Source organism: Cornus florida, unplaced genomic scaffold, assembly GCF_030987335.1.
Source record: "Cornus florida cultivar Cherokee Brave unplaced genomic scaffold, ASM3098733v1 CherokeeBrave_3.0.0_Hap2_Chr11, whole genome shotgun sequence".
NCBI lineage: Eukaryota > Viridiplantae > Streptophyta > Magnoliopsida > Cornales > Cornaceae > Cornus > Cornus florida.
Window position 1 is genome coordinate 23,077,746 of NW_026775581.1, and position 18,737 is coordinate 23,096,482.

Consider the following 18,737-nt stretch of genomic DNA (forward strand, 5'->3'; position numbering starts at 1 on the left):
ACCTTGTGTTATGTTTGTCTCCTCATCATCTCTCATACATTTCACACTTAGAGTTTGAGCTTCACTTGATTTCATATATACTCTATTGTAAGGTTTAATTTATATCAGTTCTTGAGAGGATTTATTGTACTACAACTTCTATCTACAAATCTATTGTAAGACTAAAAGAAGGTGTTTTTCTTAGCAAAGAAATTGTAAGGGCAGGTGTGGCCCAAGTAAGCCTAAGAGAATGAGTTCTCTTAGCAAAGATATTGTAAAGGCTGGTTTGGCCCAAAGGAAGATTAAGAGAGGTTTTCTCTTAGTAAGGAGTTTCTTCTAATCAAGATTTGCTCTCCACCCGTAAGAAGGAGCCATGGTGGATTGGGAAGTCTCAAGAGGGGTCCTGAGCCGAGGAGTAGGAGTTTCCGAACCTCGCTAAAGTCGCTGTGTCTATGTTTTCAATTTCTCTTCCTTATCTCTCTTATAATTGTGCTATTTAATTGTTGTATTTATATCTTTATTATTGCACAATTGCTATAAGTTACTTGCTGGAAATTGGAATTGTATAAACTGAAAATCAACCACTGCTTGTACTACATTAATGTGTTGATTTTGTTTAGCACATAACTGTAAAATAGAAATTACATCTTGCTCATCTACTTATTTTTTAAATCTGCCATTATTAGACAAGGACTCTATTCACCCCCCTAGAGTCCATTCATGGGCAACAGTAACTTCTTTAAATTATCTCTATTGCCCCAAAGAAAATCTCTGCACAACTTTTGAATATGATGTAGGACATCTATAAGCAATGGAAACACACTACACCAATATAAACAAAAAGGGGTGATGACTGTCTTGATTAACTCTGCCTTCCCTGTAACTGACAGCAAGTTATTACTCCAAACAGTAAGCTTTTTTGAAATTTTGTGCTTAAGAACATAACAATGGGCTTTCTTTAAACCTGTGAAACACAGAGGTATACCTAAATATTTCAAAGGAAACATCGCTTCCTTGCATTGCAGCAGGTCAAGTATAGCTCTTCTTCTTCTAATTGCCTTAGAAAATATAACACTGGTCTTCTGATAATTGATCTACAAACTAGAATCCTCACCAAAAATTTTAAAAATACCTTGCAGAGATCTAGCATTTGGTATAGAGGCTTTGCATGTTATCAATAGATCATCTGCAAAGAAAGTATGACATGTGGTAGAGCCAGCTTTCAGAGCAGTATTTGACAGTTTGATCCTACCATATATTAGCAACTTCAGTGTTAATAAATTGAGTAAGTTGATCTATCACCAATGTGAAAAGGAGAGGAGAAAGAGGACATCCTTGACGCAACGCCTTTGTAGGTTGAATAAATATTGCACGAAAACCATTCACTATAACAAAATATCTTATAGTGGATAGAAGGGTTGACATCCAATTCATCCAATTTGTACTAAAACTAGCAACTACCAAAGCTTTCAAAAGAAAACTCTAAGAAACTGAATCAAAAGCTTTAGAAATATCATATTTCAGAGCCATAATAGGATGTTTATATTTGAATTCACTGACCATTTCATGCCCCATGATAATGGCATCCTAAATTTTCCTACCTTTTATAAAGGCATCTTGCTCCAAACCAATTAACTTAGGCAAAACCAATGAGAGTCTAACAGCCAATAACTTGGAAATGATTTTGTAAACCATGTTACAAAGAACAATGGACCCATAATCTTTTGGTTTAGCTGCATTACCTACTTTGGGGAGCACAGTTAAAAAGGAACTACTCACCCCTATAGGCAAATTACCTAAAAGAAAGAAGTGATGAACAACTACACAAACTTCAGACTGCATAATAGTCCAAAAAGATTGAAAAAATCTAGCCGGAATGCCTTCAGGAGCTAGAGACTTATCTGGTTTGAAATTCATTACCACAGCTTTAATTTCCTCATTAGTTATAGGTGAATCCAAAACCATTTTGTCTTCAACTGTCAACAACTATCTCGTATTAATATCAAAAGGGCTATCAGCTGTTGTTCCTTGATATATACCTTGATAATAGTCCACAAAAGTTTTCCTAACCTCAGCTAGATTAGTAGTTACTTGTCCAGATTCAGTTTCAATAGAAGTAATAGCATTGAATTGTTAATGTTGTTTCATCTTATGATAAAAGAATCCAGAACACCTATCATTCTCCTTTAACCACAAAATTCTAGACTTTTATGCATATAGAATCTCCTAATATGACAGAGCATCATGATAAACATCTTTAGCCTTTTGCTCTTCTTCAAATAAAACATCTGTAGGGGTAGCTAAAAGATCCACCTGTATGTCCTCCAATTGCTGTTTTGAATGATTGACCTTCTTTATGCTGCCTGAATTTTTATTTTTATTTTTATTTTTATTTTTATTTTTATTTTTTTATTTTTTTTTTGTCATTACTTGTTTCATTTTGTGCTTTGTGTAACAGGTTAGATTAGACTTATCCTTATTTTTTTAACTTGTTTTTTTTTAAAAATATTATAATACTCCTATTATTTTGATAACTATGTATTACTAACTAAATGTTGACACGTAGTGAAATGACCAATTAAATAAATGCATTTTTTCTTATGTAACATGATATAATTGGTTAATAGCACTGATGATATGATATGATCGGTGCACGCAGGGGCGGCTAGACTCTTAGGCGACTTAGGCGGTTGCCTAAGGCCCCACCCAATAGAAAGGTCTCAAATTTTTTTATTTCTTCTTTTTATATCCTTCCTAAAATTTTTGTTGCCTTAAAGGCCCCAAAATTTGTATTTCCTTACTCTATAACTTTCAAAAAAAATTATTTGTTTCTATTATAACTTTCCTAAAAATGTTATTTCCTTATTATTAAACTTTGCCAAATAGAAAGTTCCCAAATTTTTTTATTTCTTTATATTATAACCTACTTGAAATTTTTATTTGTATCAATTATTAGACCCTAACCAATAGAGACTTAATAGTTGCCAAAAGATTTTTATCTTTATCTTTATCTTACTTCTTTTTTTGCTCTCTCAGCTCCTCATTCATGTTTCTTTTCTCTCCATAATTTGTAAAACTTTTCATATTCTTATTTTAACTTTTATCTTCTTTGCTTTTTTTTTTTTTTTTTTTTTTCCTTCTTATTTCCAACATATTTTTTTCATTTTTCATTAAGTATAAGTTGTATAACTCTAAGATCAATTATGTGACAAGAAAGATTAATTGGATTGACTATATATATATATATATATATATATATATATATATATATATATATATATTAGGTATTGAAAGGCTACTTTTATATTTTTTTTGCCGAAAACTTCAAATTATATTGAGCCGTCCCGAGTGCAGGAAAGTCTTCCCCGTTTCTTAATGATCCAAAAAACATAATATATCCTAAATTTATTGGTAGACATGAAGAATTTCTCTTCTGACATTATGGTTAACATGGTCCACAAGGATGATTGAAGCTCAATATGATACAACATGCAAACAATTTATCTGAATGACAATTTTCCCTATATAGACACAAATAGATATGCGACTCACATAATATCTTGGGATAATTTCACTGACACGCTCAGTAGTTTGGTCAAATATCAGTCTAAATTATCTTTCGAAAATAACTATCACTCACATTACAAACGTTTGTTCCATTTTTCACTCACACCCCAAAAGTTAGTTGACAGGTGTGTCAGACCACTTTTTACATATAAAAAGACATTCTTACTCTTTGACTTTGGTTTGACTCATTTAATTATTTCTTTAATAATTGAAATGACATATTTACTCTCATTCGGATGACATATTTACCCTTCTTTGCCATTGAAATCAACTAACCACTTCAGCCGTTGTATATCTTGGCTCCAAAAGTGGATATGTTGTTTGGTGCCGGAGTGAGTCGCAGATTGCTTGGTGGCCGTTGATTTGAAGCCATGTGTTGTCGTTAATGGCGAGAGGGAAAGGCCAACTTTAAAGTTTAAACCCTAATTTGGCTTGGCTTGGCTTGGCTTCGGTTTGGGTGGGTTGATGCTGCATAAGTGTCTATATATATATATATACTCCCGACCAAATAATGATCCATCATATTTTAGTGTGCGCAGTTTAGAAACTCAAATTTCGGTGTTCCAGCTCAACGGAAACAGGGAAGGAGCTCTCTATTTCCTGTTTAGCTACTCTTGTTAATTTTCTTTTTCTTTGCTTACTCTCTCTTTATAATTTTTCACTTTTAACCTTTTTTTTTTATTACACCAGTCCATTTAGTGGGGAGAAATGAAAAAATAGAAAACTTTCATTTGTTTTTTAAATTTTGTAAAACGTAAATAAGAAAATGTTTAGTAATTGATATTTTTAGCGTTTAAAAAAAAAACTCAAAAAATCATGTATAAAAAGAATAATGATAGCGTCTTCTCTCTCCTCTTTCCCCGAAGTGGGTTTCGCCTAGGTGGGTCGAGGTTGTATGAGATGTCACTGGAGCCTGCGTGGACTTCTGTCGAAGCTCACTTGAATGGTTACTTAGCTGACATTGATAATCTGGTGGTTCTTGTTCCATTGTCAAAATTTGAAATTATTTTATGTAATGGTTAAACTCATTCACCATCTAGGTGACCAATTAGTATTATACTATTATTCATCCTCTTTCTTTTTCTCTTTCTTTTTATTGTTCTTTTCATTTCATGTCACCCTCACCAAATACGAAAGAGAGCTCTCCATTCCTTCACTGTTTTGCCTCCCCATTCCTTAACCAATTTAATAACCTAAAATGATGAAAATAATTTTTGAATAAAATAACCTTGGTTGAGAGTTTACTTGTATATAATTTTAAAAAGAAAAGAAAATAAAAAATAAAATCTAAGAGATTGTCTGAATCATTGAAAAACTGTGGATTGTGCCTTTAATTTGGGAAAACAAAATTTTCGTGGAATCCAAACACCATTCAAACACATATCACCATCCTCAGTCACTGTTATCTGACCACACCATTCAAACTCTTTCCCTTCTTCGTCGCAAAATGATACACAACCACACCAACCCTAGCCCCATTCGACGGATCATCTGAATGTAGCTATTTTGGCCACCTGTAATGCTCATCGGAATGGACCGACGCTCGCCGGAGTGGGGTTTTTATTTCACCTGATACAATGGTTGGAAAGATGCTCGCCGGTTTGGTCTGTTGGAGCTCACCGTAGTTCGGAACGACTGAATTGACTCATACTCTCCATAAGTTTGCACCGCCAATATAAACATGTTCAAAACAGAACCGCCCCGTTCAGATAGAGATACAGGAGAGAGAAGATAGAGATAGAGGAGAGAGAAGATAGTGTGGGTATAATAGTCATTTAGAGAAGAGAGAGAGTGAAGCGTCTTGAGGAGAGAGAACATACAGATACAGATACAGGAGAGAGAAATAGTGAGAATTTAATTAGGGGTACAAGAGTCATTTACTTTATCTGATATTTTGTATTAAATGTGATTAAAAAATTAGAAATAAACATATTTTTTCCTATATTTTTAACGAAGTCCGTGACGAAAAAGTAAGATTAGACCTACCTGATAATTATTTTTAAAAAATATTTTAAATTGATATTTCGTCAAACTAATGGGAGTGTAGTGAAACTAACCTAATATCCTTCTTGTGGACAAGCTATTAGGTTAGTCAATTCTTAGCACATTTTTTAGTAAATTCCTAAACTGGTGCAGGTCATGAATTATCCGGTGACACACACACATATATATATATATATATATTTTCCTCTTCAAATTTTTAAACAAATGCGCAAACACACAATATTACTCTAAACAAAATTCAAATACTTAACCTTTTCAATTCGTATTGACATGAACTCAAATCTTAATTTTCAAAAAAAAAAAAATCTTAAATCTTATTCTATATCACTGCATGGTATCTACGTTAACGGTACACAAGAGAAAATCTAAATTTTAAAAGTTATTACCAAATATCACGATACAAATTCGAACTAATTAACAAATATGAGTAGTCACTTTGTATAAAATAGTGACAAAGGTTAGCTTTCTCACCAAACTTATAACACCTTTTTATTTATTTAATGAATTAATTATTCATTTAATTATAACTTGAAATCCCTCGTGAATGGAACTGCAGAGTGTAAAGAAGAAGAAAGCAGAAACAACAGCATGTGCCAGCATGACTAAGCCGGCGGCCAGCTGATACAATCACCAACCTAGCTCAAACTTATAAAATTGTGAGCAAATAACCTTTTACCAAATTACCCAATTAATTATATAGATATATAGATATATATATATATATAATGACATATTGGTCATAAGACCGGTCAAATATTTGAAGTTGATGCCAAGTGCTGTCTAGGAGATAGAATGTCTATATATATATATATATATATATGATTGCAAGCATATTTATAGAGAATCTGCAGGTATGACCAGAATTGAGGATCACATATACAATTATTTATTCTCTTATTCTATTCCTCTTGAGGGAGGCCATGATATAGACAGCTAAGCCAAACATGCCCTTATCCTTATATTTAAATTTTTAACTTTCCAGAGTAAGAGACAGATATCCCCCCAACAAACTACCATTTCTTTACTCATATGATGATGCTTCCAATGGGTCGTCGGCTAATACATATATACATATACATATATATATGATGACATTTTAAACCAACTGTCTCGTTCATTAGAATTTTTCCAATCAATATATATTTTTGCAATGTCTCTGTCTCATAACGTGATAACTGATAATGAGTGGTAGGTAATGAAACCCAAGATTGTCACAAAATCACATTGTTGTATACGTACATAAAAAACTCATTGTCCTATCTAAAAAATCTCTTTTAGATGACAACATAATTTGCTTTTACTATTTTGTTAAAATATATATATAAAAAAATTAAATAAATAAAACATTGGTGTTTTTCCACTAGTGATATGTAACAATCTGAAAATGAAAATTCCAAAGGAAGGAAATTTAAAGTTGTTTTCTGTTTTTTTTATGGTCATTCCAAATAAAATTTTAATTCGAATTTTTTTCTTTTTTAAGACAAGAAGTATTATAAGTTAGATTAGTAGATGCAGAGAGTTAAAATCTGAAACTCCAAATTTTACCGAATGTACTAATCAATTGGACTATTGAGACATCTGCAATTTGAAATTAAAACTCAATTTATTATAAAAGAATGATGGTCAAATGCATGAATGCAAATTCAAAAATAAAGCAATCGAGTAATAATTATCCACTAATAATTTTATTTTTTTTCACTTTATTATGAAGGGTGTTTGAGAATTACTTATTTATAAGAAAAAATGACCAAATAAATTAATTAATTAAAAGGTGTTGAGAAAATTGAAAAAATACAAAAACAGACATAAATGAGGAGATTTATTGAACTGCTTCTCTTTGGTGTCCTCATTTGAGTGCATTAAAATCTTTGTTCTATTATACTCTTTTTGCATTGAACCTTTTATGACATTTTTAGTTTCTTCAAAATTCAGTTGCACTCATTACATCAAGCATGCAAATTAAGCCTATTGATTAAAATTTTGTAAAAAAAAATTCCATTATGATCAGATAATCGAAAATAGTATGATAAAAACCTCTTATTATTTTTAAATTCGTCATATAACCCCCCTCAATTATTAAACAACTCTCTGAACTAATAAAAATTATTATGTTGCCCTAGAATCGTTAAGTTGTTGTGAAATGATAATAATGTTCTTGATAGTATATTAATATTTTATTAAACTGAAATTGTTAATTTTAAAGTGTGAGAAGGGCAATTTCATCCTGACGAATTACATGGTTATTCTGGTAAGCAAAATGAGATGTAACTATAACACATCATTATCACGTGATCCCGTTAGTTTTAGACGGAAAACTAACTGGCAGGGAATGATATGATACACTTTTAAAAATATCAAAGGATAATATATTAATTTTCTTAGTTAAGAAGGTTATATGACGAATTTAAAAATAATAGGAGGATTTTATGATTTTAGCCTTATGATCAATTTAAATTTTTACATGTTGGTTGAATTAATAATATTTGGAATTGACTCAAACAAATTTGATATGGTACGTCCTCTATACTAAGTTCGAACTCGACGTCACAAGTCCAATTCAATCGCAACTTGAGTTTTTTGTTTCTTAATTTTGGGTGAGGCTCGAATTCGATTGGTTCAGATTTTATTCAATCACATTACTAAATCACTAATAATAATATATATCCAGTTGTATTTGAGCTACTTAACAAGTAAGCCTAACTCAGGTTGACCCTAGATTGAAAATTTTCAATTTAAATCTAAATAAAATAATAAAAAAGAGTTATTTAAGTCTAATTATATATGGGTCAAGTGCATAAAACAAACCTAAAGTATGTTTATAATACATATCATACTACTCACATGCAAAACATATTTCTAAAATTTGAATTTGGTGCAAATAGGTCCCTCTAACAAATTTAAACCCTAAGTTGACTAAATTACCCTTACTGAACCATTTTATAAAATATATAAAAATAAATAAATTTGTAAAATGACCGAAAATGACACTATTGGAGGATGCCCCTCTCATGCCAAAAACATTCGTAAAATTTTAATCGGGTGCAAATAGGTCTCTCTGACAAATTTAAACACTAAGTTGACAAAATTACCTTTATAAAATATATAAAAATAAATAATTTTATAAAATGACTGAAAATGACACTATTGGAAGACGCCAGCAATGGACAATATAAAAATATAAAAGAAAAGTATAAAAGATAAAAAAAGATAAAAAAAAATAGAAAATAAAAACAAAAATAAAGTACAAACTAAATAAAACAAATTTTTTCCAAACTCCGAAATCAGTGCACACTGATATTGGGAAATTTTTTTTTCTGTTTTTTTTTTTTTTCAACAGTGTTGGTACGAAAAAAAATAAAATAAAACAAAGAAAAAAAAATTTCGTATAAAATTTCAAAAAATTCAAATACTTGTTCTACAAATTCTCAAAGTTAAAAAAATAAAAAAATAAAAAAAATAAAAAAAATAAAAATGTTTAGAGATATATATAAAGGAAAATTTTTCAAATATATATATATATATATATAAGGTAATGTGCACATAATACCCCAATACTATGATATTAGTAACATATATACTCCTTTGGGTATTTTCGAAAGAGTAAAAGGGCAAAACAAATATTACAATACTAATTTATGTTAGAGGGGATATTTTTACACAATATAAAAAAATTATGAATATTTTTTAACTAAAGATAAATTAAAGTGTTACGTGAAAGTAATATACTTTAAGGTGTTTTATACAGTAGTCCCAATTATATATAAACTTGGGCGGCTAATACCACTTTGAGTTGTCAACTTGCACTGCAAAATGACATTGACTTAGATATTAAGGTCTATATTAAATTAATATATATATATATATATATATATAAGAGACTATGGAGACTATTTGAAATAGCATTAGTTTAAATTGGGGTAAACTTCATTTTAGTCCTTCACTTGTAATGCTTTACAGTAAATTTCTTCTGTCTAACCAAACAGATACTTATTGTTTTACAGTAAATTTCTTATTTATTTATTTTTGCAAAAGACCCTAATTAATTGAGGGAATTACTTTACCAAAATATCACCATTAAGTCAAGGGGGTTTCAATTATGTGAATCTAGCTAAAAGATAGTTTTTTTTTTTTCTTAAATAATAATATTTAAATTTATATCTTATGTTACATGTATTATACTTTTAATTAAAGAAAAGCATCATAAATTTAAAAAAGTGAAATTCATAATTATGAGTACAACTATATATATATATATATATATATATATTATAACGTATATCTAGCATAGTTAACTCCTGCAACATCCTTTCCCTTCAATTTTTTTCTATTCAACCAAACATACAAAATGAGAAAAATATATATATATCCTACTATTTTATGCCATTCAATTACTTTTTGTAATAAAAATTCATTTTTGTTGATTTAATTATTTGATCAAATATCCATTTTACATACCTATATATATACATATAAATTCAATCTTATATGTTTACTTATATTATATATTATATATACCATTATTGTATTATGTATATTAATCTAAAATATCTGGTCAAAAAAGGACCAAAAAAAAAAAAAACAAAAACAAATTCTTTATTTTTTATTTTACCCCTATTTGTGAATTAATTTTTTATATAATATTTTTTTTTCTTTTTTGGAAATTTATATATATATATATATATATATATATATATATATATATATATTTGATTATATTATTATTAAAAGTATATATATTTTTAGGGCAAATCATTTCAGCCTAATCGCCTCCATCTCTATTCTCGTTCTCAACTCTAAGAACTTGCCCTCTCCTTCTCTCTTTCTCTCTCTCTCTCTGCAACTGCAAACTACAAAATCTTCAAGAATCAGAAGTTCAAAACCCATATATTTCAGTTTATCTATCTGTCTGCAAGAATCCAAAGTTCAAAACCTATTACCTATATCAAAACCCATATCGGCGTATCATTTCGATCAGATTGTACAAAAAATCAAAACCCATATCTTTCAGTTTCCATCGTTCGCTGTTCCAATTCGGGTTCGCCGTTCGCAAGCTTCAACCGCTGTCTCTCAACTCTCAAGCTTGCCCCCCTTCTTTCTCTCTCCAACTGCTAACTTGTATGTATGGGTTTTGTTTTAATTTTTTTTCTAAATCAACTAATTGAAGTCTGCAATTCTTGATTTTGTGTATGCATATATATATCAAGGTTTGTAATTCTTGTTTTGTAATCAAAAGTTCAAAACCCATATATTTCTGTTAGATTTGGCACAAAATATAAAAATAGTTATTGCTATTTGTTTTGCTAGATTTGGTACAAAAAATGGCAAAGGTAAATTTTAGCAGCCAATATAGCAGCTCATTGGAGAGCTCAATTTTAACCCACCTACTATATTTTGAATTGACAACCAAAATAGCAACCCCATTGGAGATGCTCTTGGACTTCGTGGGGATTTGTTTGGGGGGTTGTTACTCTTTTGACTTTTTTTTGGGTTACTGTAGGAGGTAGGAGGAGCGTGAGCGCGTTAGTGTATGAGGTGGGAGGGGGAGGTTAATTTACCAAGTTAATTTACCCAAAAAAATTAAGAATATTTATTACCACGCACACTTAGCGAATTATAAGTTGCACAATCCCACGTCACTTAAAAAAGGCAAAAGGTTTATATATATGCTAGTTCGATCTCTAAATGAAATTAGAGAATTCATGAGTTGTAGAATTGTAATTTTGGAGAATTATTAATGAAATTATTATTTAATAGATTTTCCTTTAGTGCATTATTTATTCTATTTTTCATTTTGTAATTTGACCCATGTCTAGGGAATCAGGGGAATCCAATATTGTCAATTTTTTACGGAGGCAATGTCCAGTTGGGTCAGATCCTAATATCATTTGTAACGACCATCACTCTAACCAGATCGGACCAGAGACTCCTAGAGTCACCTATCCTGGTACTACTCCAGGTTAAGCATGCTTAACTCTGGGGTTAAGGTAGGTTCACGATTATCACGATTTTAAAACGCGTGGTGTCATAGAAGGGTATTAAATCTATATATAGTAGTACTTGCCCACGCCACACCTAATGTGACAGTTTAGTGGTGTCATTTGTACACGCTCACATACACCCACCCACCCACAAGGGTGGTAGTTGATTGGGGCATGGATACTTCGATTGGCACGACTGCAGCTTCGATTACATAGTCGTCGGTTGGAGGTGGCGGTGGTTTGCCAGAATGTTTCTCCGGAGAATAAAGGTTCGCCGGTGAGCAGTAGTTGAGATTCCGCGCTGGTAATGGGTTTTAACTTTCAACAATTAATATAAACACGCACTCACTGTTTATATATATATAAACATTAATGGGTCTCTCCTCCTCCTCGGGAAATGTGGGAACTACTTGCTCAAGTGCAGGACACAGCAGCAGGGGCCATGCCCCCCAAACTTTCTTAAAAACTCCATTTATATCCCTAAATATTAATTACTTTGTATATATTACCCCTAAAATTTATTAAAAACTTGAATGGCCTTTTTTTTTTTTTTTTTCAAAATACTTGTCTATGGACTCAAAATAGAGAATTTGAAAATAAATTTAGTTGGTATCTTCTTGAAATTTAGTAATTTTTCAACTTGAACTCGTATTTTCTTTAATACCTCAAATTTAAGAATTTTTATAATTAGTGCATAAAATTTTCTCACTTTAATTACATAGTACAAACCTGGTCCCCCAACCCCAAATTTCTAGTTCCGCCCCTGATTGTCTCGTCAATGTCGAGAATGTCTTGCTCTGTTATAGGTTATGGTAGTTGATAAGGGTAATTTTTCCTAATTGTATTGATATTTGACAATAAAAGTTTGCTTTAATTTTTTTTAAAAGAATAACTAATTTGGGACATTAAAAAATAATAATAATAATAAATTACTAATATAAGATAGAAGTAGTAATACTTTTAACGTTTTCTAACAAAATTAACACAACCAACCAAAACAAATAACTGGTATAAAAGATGAAGGCACAAATAATACAAAGGGCTCAGCTAGAATGCATAACCACTTCAGCCAAACAAAACAAAATAACAAATACAGTTAAAGATTAAGATAACACGAGGGCACATCTTATCAAAAACAACTGGTGTAAATTGTTAATAAAAGTTTCTCTGTAATTTTGCAACAATCCATTTTAGAATCACAATCTATGAACTAAATATCAATAATGCCCCATTGTTCAAGTCTATTTTGTTTTCTTTTACCAACCACAACGGAATGTAATGGCGAGTTGCCTACTTTTACGTACTCTCACAATTATGCATAACGCAACTCTCTCTCTCAATTCATATCTTCTTCTTTTTTAAAATTAAAATTTAGATCTTTTTAATTTATGCTAATTCATATTTCACACTCCTTTTAAAACTATGCTTCCATTTGAATTACTACCAAATACAGTTTCATCCCACAAAGCCACCGACATGAAACAGCTAGTTTTTCTCTCTCTCTAGCACGCTCTCTCTCTCTATAAACCCGTCTGTAATTGTGTGATAACCTGTCTCTCTCTCTCTTCTCTTCTCTTCTCTTCTCTTCTGTGTGTCTCTCTCTCTAGCTCTCAGGCGTTAGGACTTAGGTTTTGGGAGGTCGACCTCAAGTTTGAGCTGAGTCGACCCTCTCTCTCTCTCTACTAATGCTTCTTTTATTTTGTTGATAACCTAACTTTCTCTCTCCTCTTCCCTTCTCTTCTCTGGGCGTTAAGACTTAGGTTTTGGGAGGTCGAACTCAAATTTGAACTGATTCGACCCTTCCTCTTTCTCTCTCCATGAACGCGTTACGCGTCTTTCATTTTGTTGATAACCTAACTTTCTCTCTCTAACTCTAAGCGTTAAGAGTAAGGTTTTGCGTGATAAAACTTAAATTCGAACTGAATCCAGCCTTCTTCTCTCTCTACAAAGTTCTGTTTTGTTGGTGATCACGGAGCAGCCAATTAAGGTGGGTCTTTTTAATATTTAGGGTTTTGTGGAGAATTGGGGGATGAAGAGAGCCAAATTAGACGTGTTCGTGTCACTGAGTCGGCAGAGATCGATTCAAATTTTGATCGGTGTAGGGTTTTTGTACATAATCATGGTCAGCATGGAAGTACCCTTCGTTTTCAGAACTGGGTTCGGCGCAGTGTCTCAAGAGGGCTCAAATGTGTTCTTCAATGATGGATTGTCTCGGCCGTTACAACTCGACAGCGAAGAGGAACTGGAGGAGAGAGAAGCCCCGATTCGACCGTTAACGGTCCCTCTTAGGGCTTCGAATCAGCCCTCCCAATCTGAAACTAGAAGGCAAATGACAGGGTACAAAACACTATCAAATTTGAATCTTGATGGTATGGTTGTGGATAGTAATGGTAAAGATGGGTTTTTAGGGATTCTGAAGTCCGCAAAGGATGCATTTGAAGTGGGGAAGAAGGTCTGGGAAGAAATCGAATCGGGTAAAGTTGAAAATGATGTTAAAACTATGGTAGAGAATCGAACAGAATCTTGCCCACATTCAATTACGCTGTCGGGTTCTGAATTTTCGGAACGAGGGAAAGTTATGATGCTTCCTTGTGGATTGACACTGGGATCACATATAACGATTGTGGGAAAGCCGAAACAAGCTCACCCGGAGCACGAGACGAAGATATCATTGTTGAAGGATGGGCAGTATGTGATGGTGTCACAGTTCATGATGGAGCTGCAGGGGTTGAAGACTGTTGATGGAGAGGACCCACCAAGGATTTTGCATTTCAATCCAAGGTTGAAGGGGGATTGGAGTGGGAAGCCTGTTATTGAGCAGAATACTTGTTATAGGATGCAGTGGGGAACGGCACTTCGATGTGAGGGTTGGAAATCTAGGGCTGATGAAGAAACTGGTGAGTGAATCAATTTAGATTTTTATTGATTATATAGTTTTTGTTAATGTTTGCTTTTGGTTGAGTTTTTAGTATTTGCCTATGAATTTATTGCATTAACCTTTGGTTATTAGGATAAAAGAGAGTTTTGTGAGACAAAGTCCCACTAGTCTCCTTTTCCCTTTGAAGGAAAAGTGATTGCGACTTGGTGCAGTTTAAATTGATTGTTTTGATGATGAGTTGCATCTGTAGCTTGATTGAATATCTTAAGTTTACTAACCACTATATATATCCCAAGTTTTAAACAATAGAAGAATGTTTTGTGCCTGAATTTTTCTTTTCTGGGAATCCAAGCCAAAGCAAAAACTATCTAATTTATAAAGCTGTAAGTTTAATTGGTTTTTGAAATTGGGCTAATGAAAGAAAAAGAAAACTAGAATCTTACAAAGGGTTGCAATTGAGGCTGTCAGATGCCAAAATTTTCCCTTTCCTGCATCTTTCTTGCTATCTGAAGAGGCATGAAGAGAAAATATTGCAATAGAATCGGCCAAGTGAACGTCTCGATGGGGTGTGGCAGGCCAAGAGTCAAAAGAATCATGTTTTGTCTTTTGTTTTTAATTTTTTACTTTCTTTTTTCTTTGGTTGCATTGTTAGCTGTGACTTTCAATATTGTATCTCCTTTCCATTCAACTGGTATTACAGGAACTTATTTGTAAATTTTGAAGAAATGCTTCTAATATTATATATTGCAATTTGGCTCAGTTGATGGTCAGGGGAAATGTGAGAAGTGGATCCGTGATGATGATGATCGCTCTGAGGAGTCGAAAGCAACATGGTGGTTGAACCGGCTGATTGGCCGAACAAAGAAGGTGACTGTTGATTGGCCATTTCCATTCGCAGAAGAGAAGCTATTTGTCCTAACTATTAGCGCTGGCTTTGAGGGTTATCACATCAACACTGACGGGAGGCATGTCACGTCATTTCCTTATCGCACTGTAAGTATTGTCTTGCATCGTTTATTTTGGTGATGAATGTTAGCTGCTTTTTTGAGATTTTTTTTCTTGGTTAATGTTGTTAGGGATTTGCACTTGAGGATGCCACTGGGTTATATTTGAACGGAGATATTGATGTCCATTCCATATTTGCTGCTTCCTTGCCCACAACACATCCAAGTTTTGCTCCCCAGAAGATTCTTGAGAGGTCCAGCCGATGGCAGGCCCGTCCTCTTCCTGATGGACCTGTGGAACTATTCATTGGTGTACTTTCAGCAGGCAACCATTTTGCTGAGCGGATGGCTGTGAGGAAGTCCTGGATGCAGCATAAGCTTATCAAGTCTTCAAATGTGGTGGTTCGTTTCTTTGTAGCACTGGTAGGTGAAGAGACTGATGGCATGAGTTGTTTAATTTGTGATTCAATATCTACAACTTCTAAGTTGGAGTTGGTTGAATTAATTTTGGAACTGATGTTTGGACAGCATGTAAGGAAGGAAGTGAATGTGGAGCTAAAGAAAGAAGCAGAGTTCTTTGGTGACATTGTTATAGTTCCTTACATGGATAACTATGACCTTGTTGTTATCAAAACTGTTGCTATCTGTGAATATGGGGTAAGTAGTGGAGTATTGTCAAAAGTTGAAGCAGGAGTTACTTTATTTATACCCAGAGATTAATCATGGCTGATTCCTTCGGTTATAGGTTCGTACACTGTCTGCAAAGTATATCATGAAGTGTGATGACGACACATTTGTTAGAGTGGATGCGGTTATCAAGGAAGCCGAGAAAGTACGTGATGCTAGTAGCTTTTACATTGGAAACATCAATTACTACCATAAGCCTCTGCGCTATGGTAAATGGGCAGTCACATATGAGGTACAGCTAATTGAACCCATTGGTTTTGGTACTCTTGGTCTTGATATGATTTGTTTTGAATTCTTTCACATATATGCCTAGACAACTTTATTTTTTTAACATGGCAATCTAAATGAGTATCACTAATTCAAAAGTAAATGTTGGGCGCTGTTTTGCTTTAAAAAATATACATTGTTGGACACTTCATCAAAGCAATTTTTCTGGTGGCTGCTACGGTATCAGGTTTGGGGCCATCAATTAGACTATTAATTTATTAGTAAGTTTTTCGAATAAGCAATATGTAAGAAAAAATATTATGTTTCCTATGGTGCATGTGTATATAATATATGTATGCTCTGTAATTGACTTGAAACCTGCTGTCTGGAATTGAAATAGAAGTCTTTTGGGTAGTTTACCTAGAGCAGTATATTTTTCTGAATTTTCTGTATGATGTTAAATAACTGATAGTAATAATATACGTGATTTCATTGAGCCATGCAAGGATCATAAAACCTACTAGTCTTCCTTCGTCTTGCAGTAATGCATCCAATGGTCACCGTGTTACATGACCTTACCCTGTTTCTTGAAATGGATTACTTAGAATTTCAAGATACTATAACATCCATTTTGGGAAGAAAATTTAAGCCTAATGATTGATTTATTTATTCATTAACAGATCACAAGATTTCTTATCGGTAAAATTCTGAATGATATGCAATTGTCTCTTGCACCATCCTAGTTCTGGTTAAATAATGTTCCTTGAGATAAGTGTAAATTATTTATTTGTGAAGCCTTTAATTTTAATTTAATCACTCCATTTCTTCCTCTTCTGGGTTTGTTCAGGAATGGCCAGAAGAAGACTATCCGCCTTACGCAAATGGACCAGGCTATATTGTGTCATCAGACATTGCCCACTTCATTGTATCTGAATTTGAGAAACGTAAATTAAGGGTATTTGACAAGAACTTGATTTTGCTCTCTCACACTCAAAACACACGCACATGCACGCGCTCGTGCTTGAAACACGGCGATGGTGGGTTCTTGCTGTTGGTAATTAACTAGTTTCTGTTTGTGCAGTTGTTCAAGATGGAAGATGTGAGTATGGGAATGTGGGTGGAGCAGTTCAACAACTCGAGACCAATTGAGTACATACACAGCTTGAAGTTCTGCCAATTCGGGTGCATCCCAGATTATTACACAGCACACTACCAGTCTCCAAGGCAGATGATCTGCATGTGGAACAAATTGCAACAGCAAGGAAAGCCTCAGTGCTGCAACATGAGATGACAATTGCTGTATGGTGGCAAGGGACATAATCTGAGAATATATGAACGTGGAGAAACAAGTTTTGCAGTCATAGTGTCATATATTGTATACAGAGGGTTGGGTCACATATACTAGGGCTGTTTAGGGGCCCTTAGAAATTCCATTCGCTCTCTCTCTCTCTCCCCTTCCAGTTTTCCCTTGTGGATGGAAAACAATGAAGCTTACATGTGCAGTAGAGATTTCCATACACATCTTAGCTCTGTAATTTACAATAGAATCACACCAGATCGAAATGAATTGTTGTTCGATTTTAATCAATGGGGATGTCAGTAGTTTTCCTCTTGTGCTTTTGCAGCCCCGAAAGGGTCTGTGCTGCTCATGGATTGCCTCAAATTCCGGCTTGTAGGAATTGGTATAAGGTCAAGTACTTCGACTTACAAATCTCTCCTGTGACCCATTCTTAGTCAACACCTCTCATGATCAACTAGTTGAGACACAGACCCTTGTTTTGTAATCTATATTAACTGGCAATTAAGGTTGACGAGTTTCGTCAGCTAGTACAGTTGAACATCTCATTGGCACGAATTGGTTATAGAAAACTGAACCCAGCAAGCCCTGAATCTATCTATTAACGGGCAATTAAGATTGACGAGGGTCGTTGCCTAGTACGGTTGAACATCTCATTGGCACGAACTGGTTATAGAAAACTGTGGCACGAACTGGTTATAGAAAACTGAACCAAGCAAGCCCTAAATCTGTCTAGATTTCTTTCCCAAAACTGGGTAATGCCTTTTTAGTGACAATTCGAGAGAGAGATCCACTACTTCCATTGCTCCGGTATAGGGGTGACCTGCAGAGTCTCTCCCTGGAGTATTGTTGTTAGGGCAATGTGTCCTGTGTGTGCTATGATCTGATCATGATCACATTAGCCTTTTGTGGTGGGAACAAAGGTTGGTTGAGACTTGAGAGTTGAGACTGACTAGGAGAAGAAAATTTTAAATGAGAGTTGAAGAAATAAAGTTCTAACGGTACAAAACCATTCAACTAAACAACTTTATGACACTGATGTGCCATGACCCCATGACTAATTTTTCCCTAGTGGCGCATTAATTTTTGTGTCCCCACTAGGCTCCATGTTCTAGTCACATGATGGTGATATCTTTAGTGCTCTCTAACTCGAACAGGCAATATAACTATGTTACATCATTATGCATTTTCTGCTC

The 18,737-nt window shown here is 33.4% G+C and overlaps 1 protein-coding gene across 1 annotated transcript; it reads left to right on the forward strand.

The window, feature by feature from the left end:
• The first annotated feature begins 12,953 nt into the window (after positions 1–12,953).
• Positions 12,954–17,856, forward strand: LOC132282309 (hydroxyproline O-galactosyltransferase GALT6-like). The gene is made up of 7 exons (XM_059783931.1): positions 12,954–14,425; positions 15,167–15,399; positions 15,483–15,773; positions 15,879–16,007; positions 16,096–16,269; positions 17,092–17,199; positions 17,326–17,856. Exons 1-7 carry the CDS (start codon positions 13,558–13,560, stop codon positions 17,533–17,535), a joined length of 2,013 nt encoding a protein of 670 aa, XP_059639914.1. The 5' UTR covers positions 12,954–13,557; the 3' UTR covers positions 17,536–17,856.
• Positions 17,857–18,737: the final 881 nt, after the last annotated feature.

Excerpts from the sequence above, each read along its gene's own strand:
- LOC132282309 (XM_059783931.1), top strand. The coding sequence starts at position 13,558 with ATGAAGAGAGCCAAATTAGACGTGTTCGTGTCACTGAGTCGGCAGAGA. Across the intron at positions 14,426-15,166 it reads TAGGGCTGATGAAGAAACTG|TTGATGGTCAGGGGAAATGT; the intron begins GTGAGTGAATCA and ends AATTTGGCTCAG. Across the intron at positions 15,774-15,878 it reads TTCGTTTCTTTGTAGCACTG|CATGTAAGGAAGGAAGTGAA; the intron begins GTAGGTGAAGAG and ends ATGTTTGGACAG.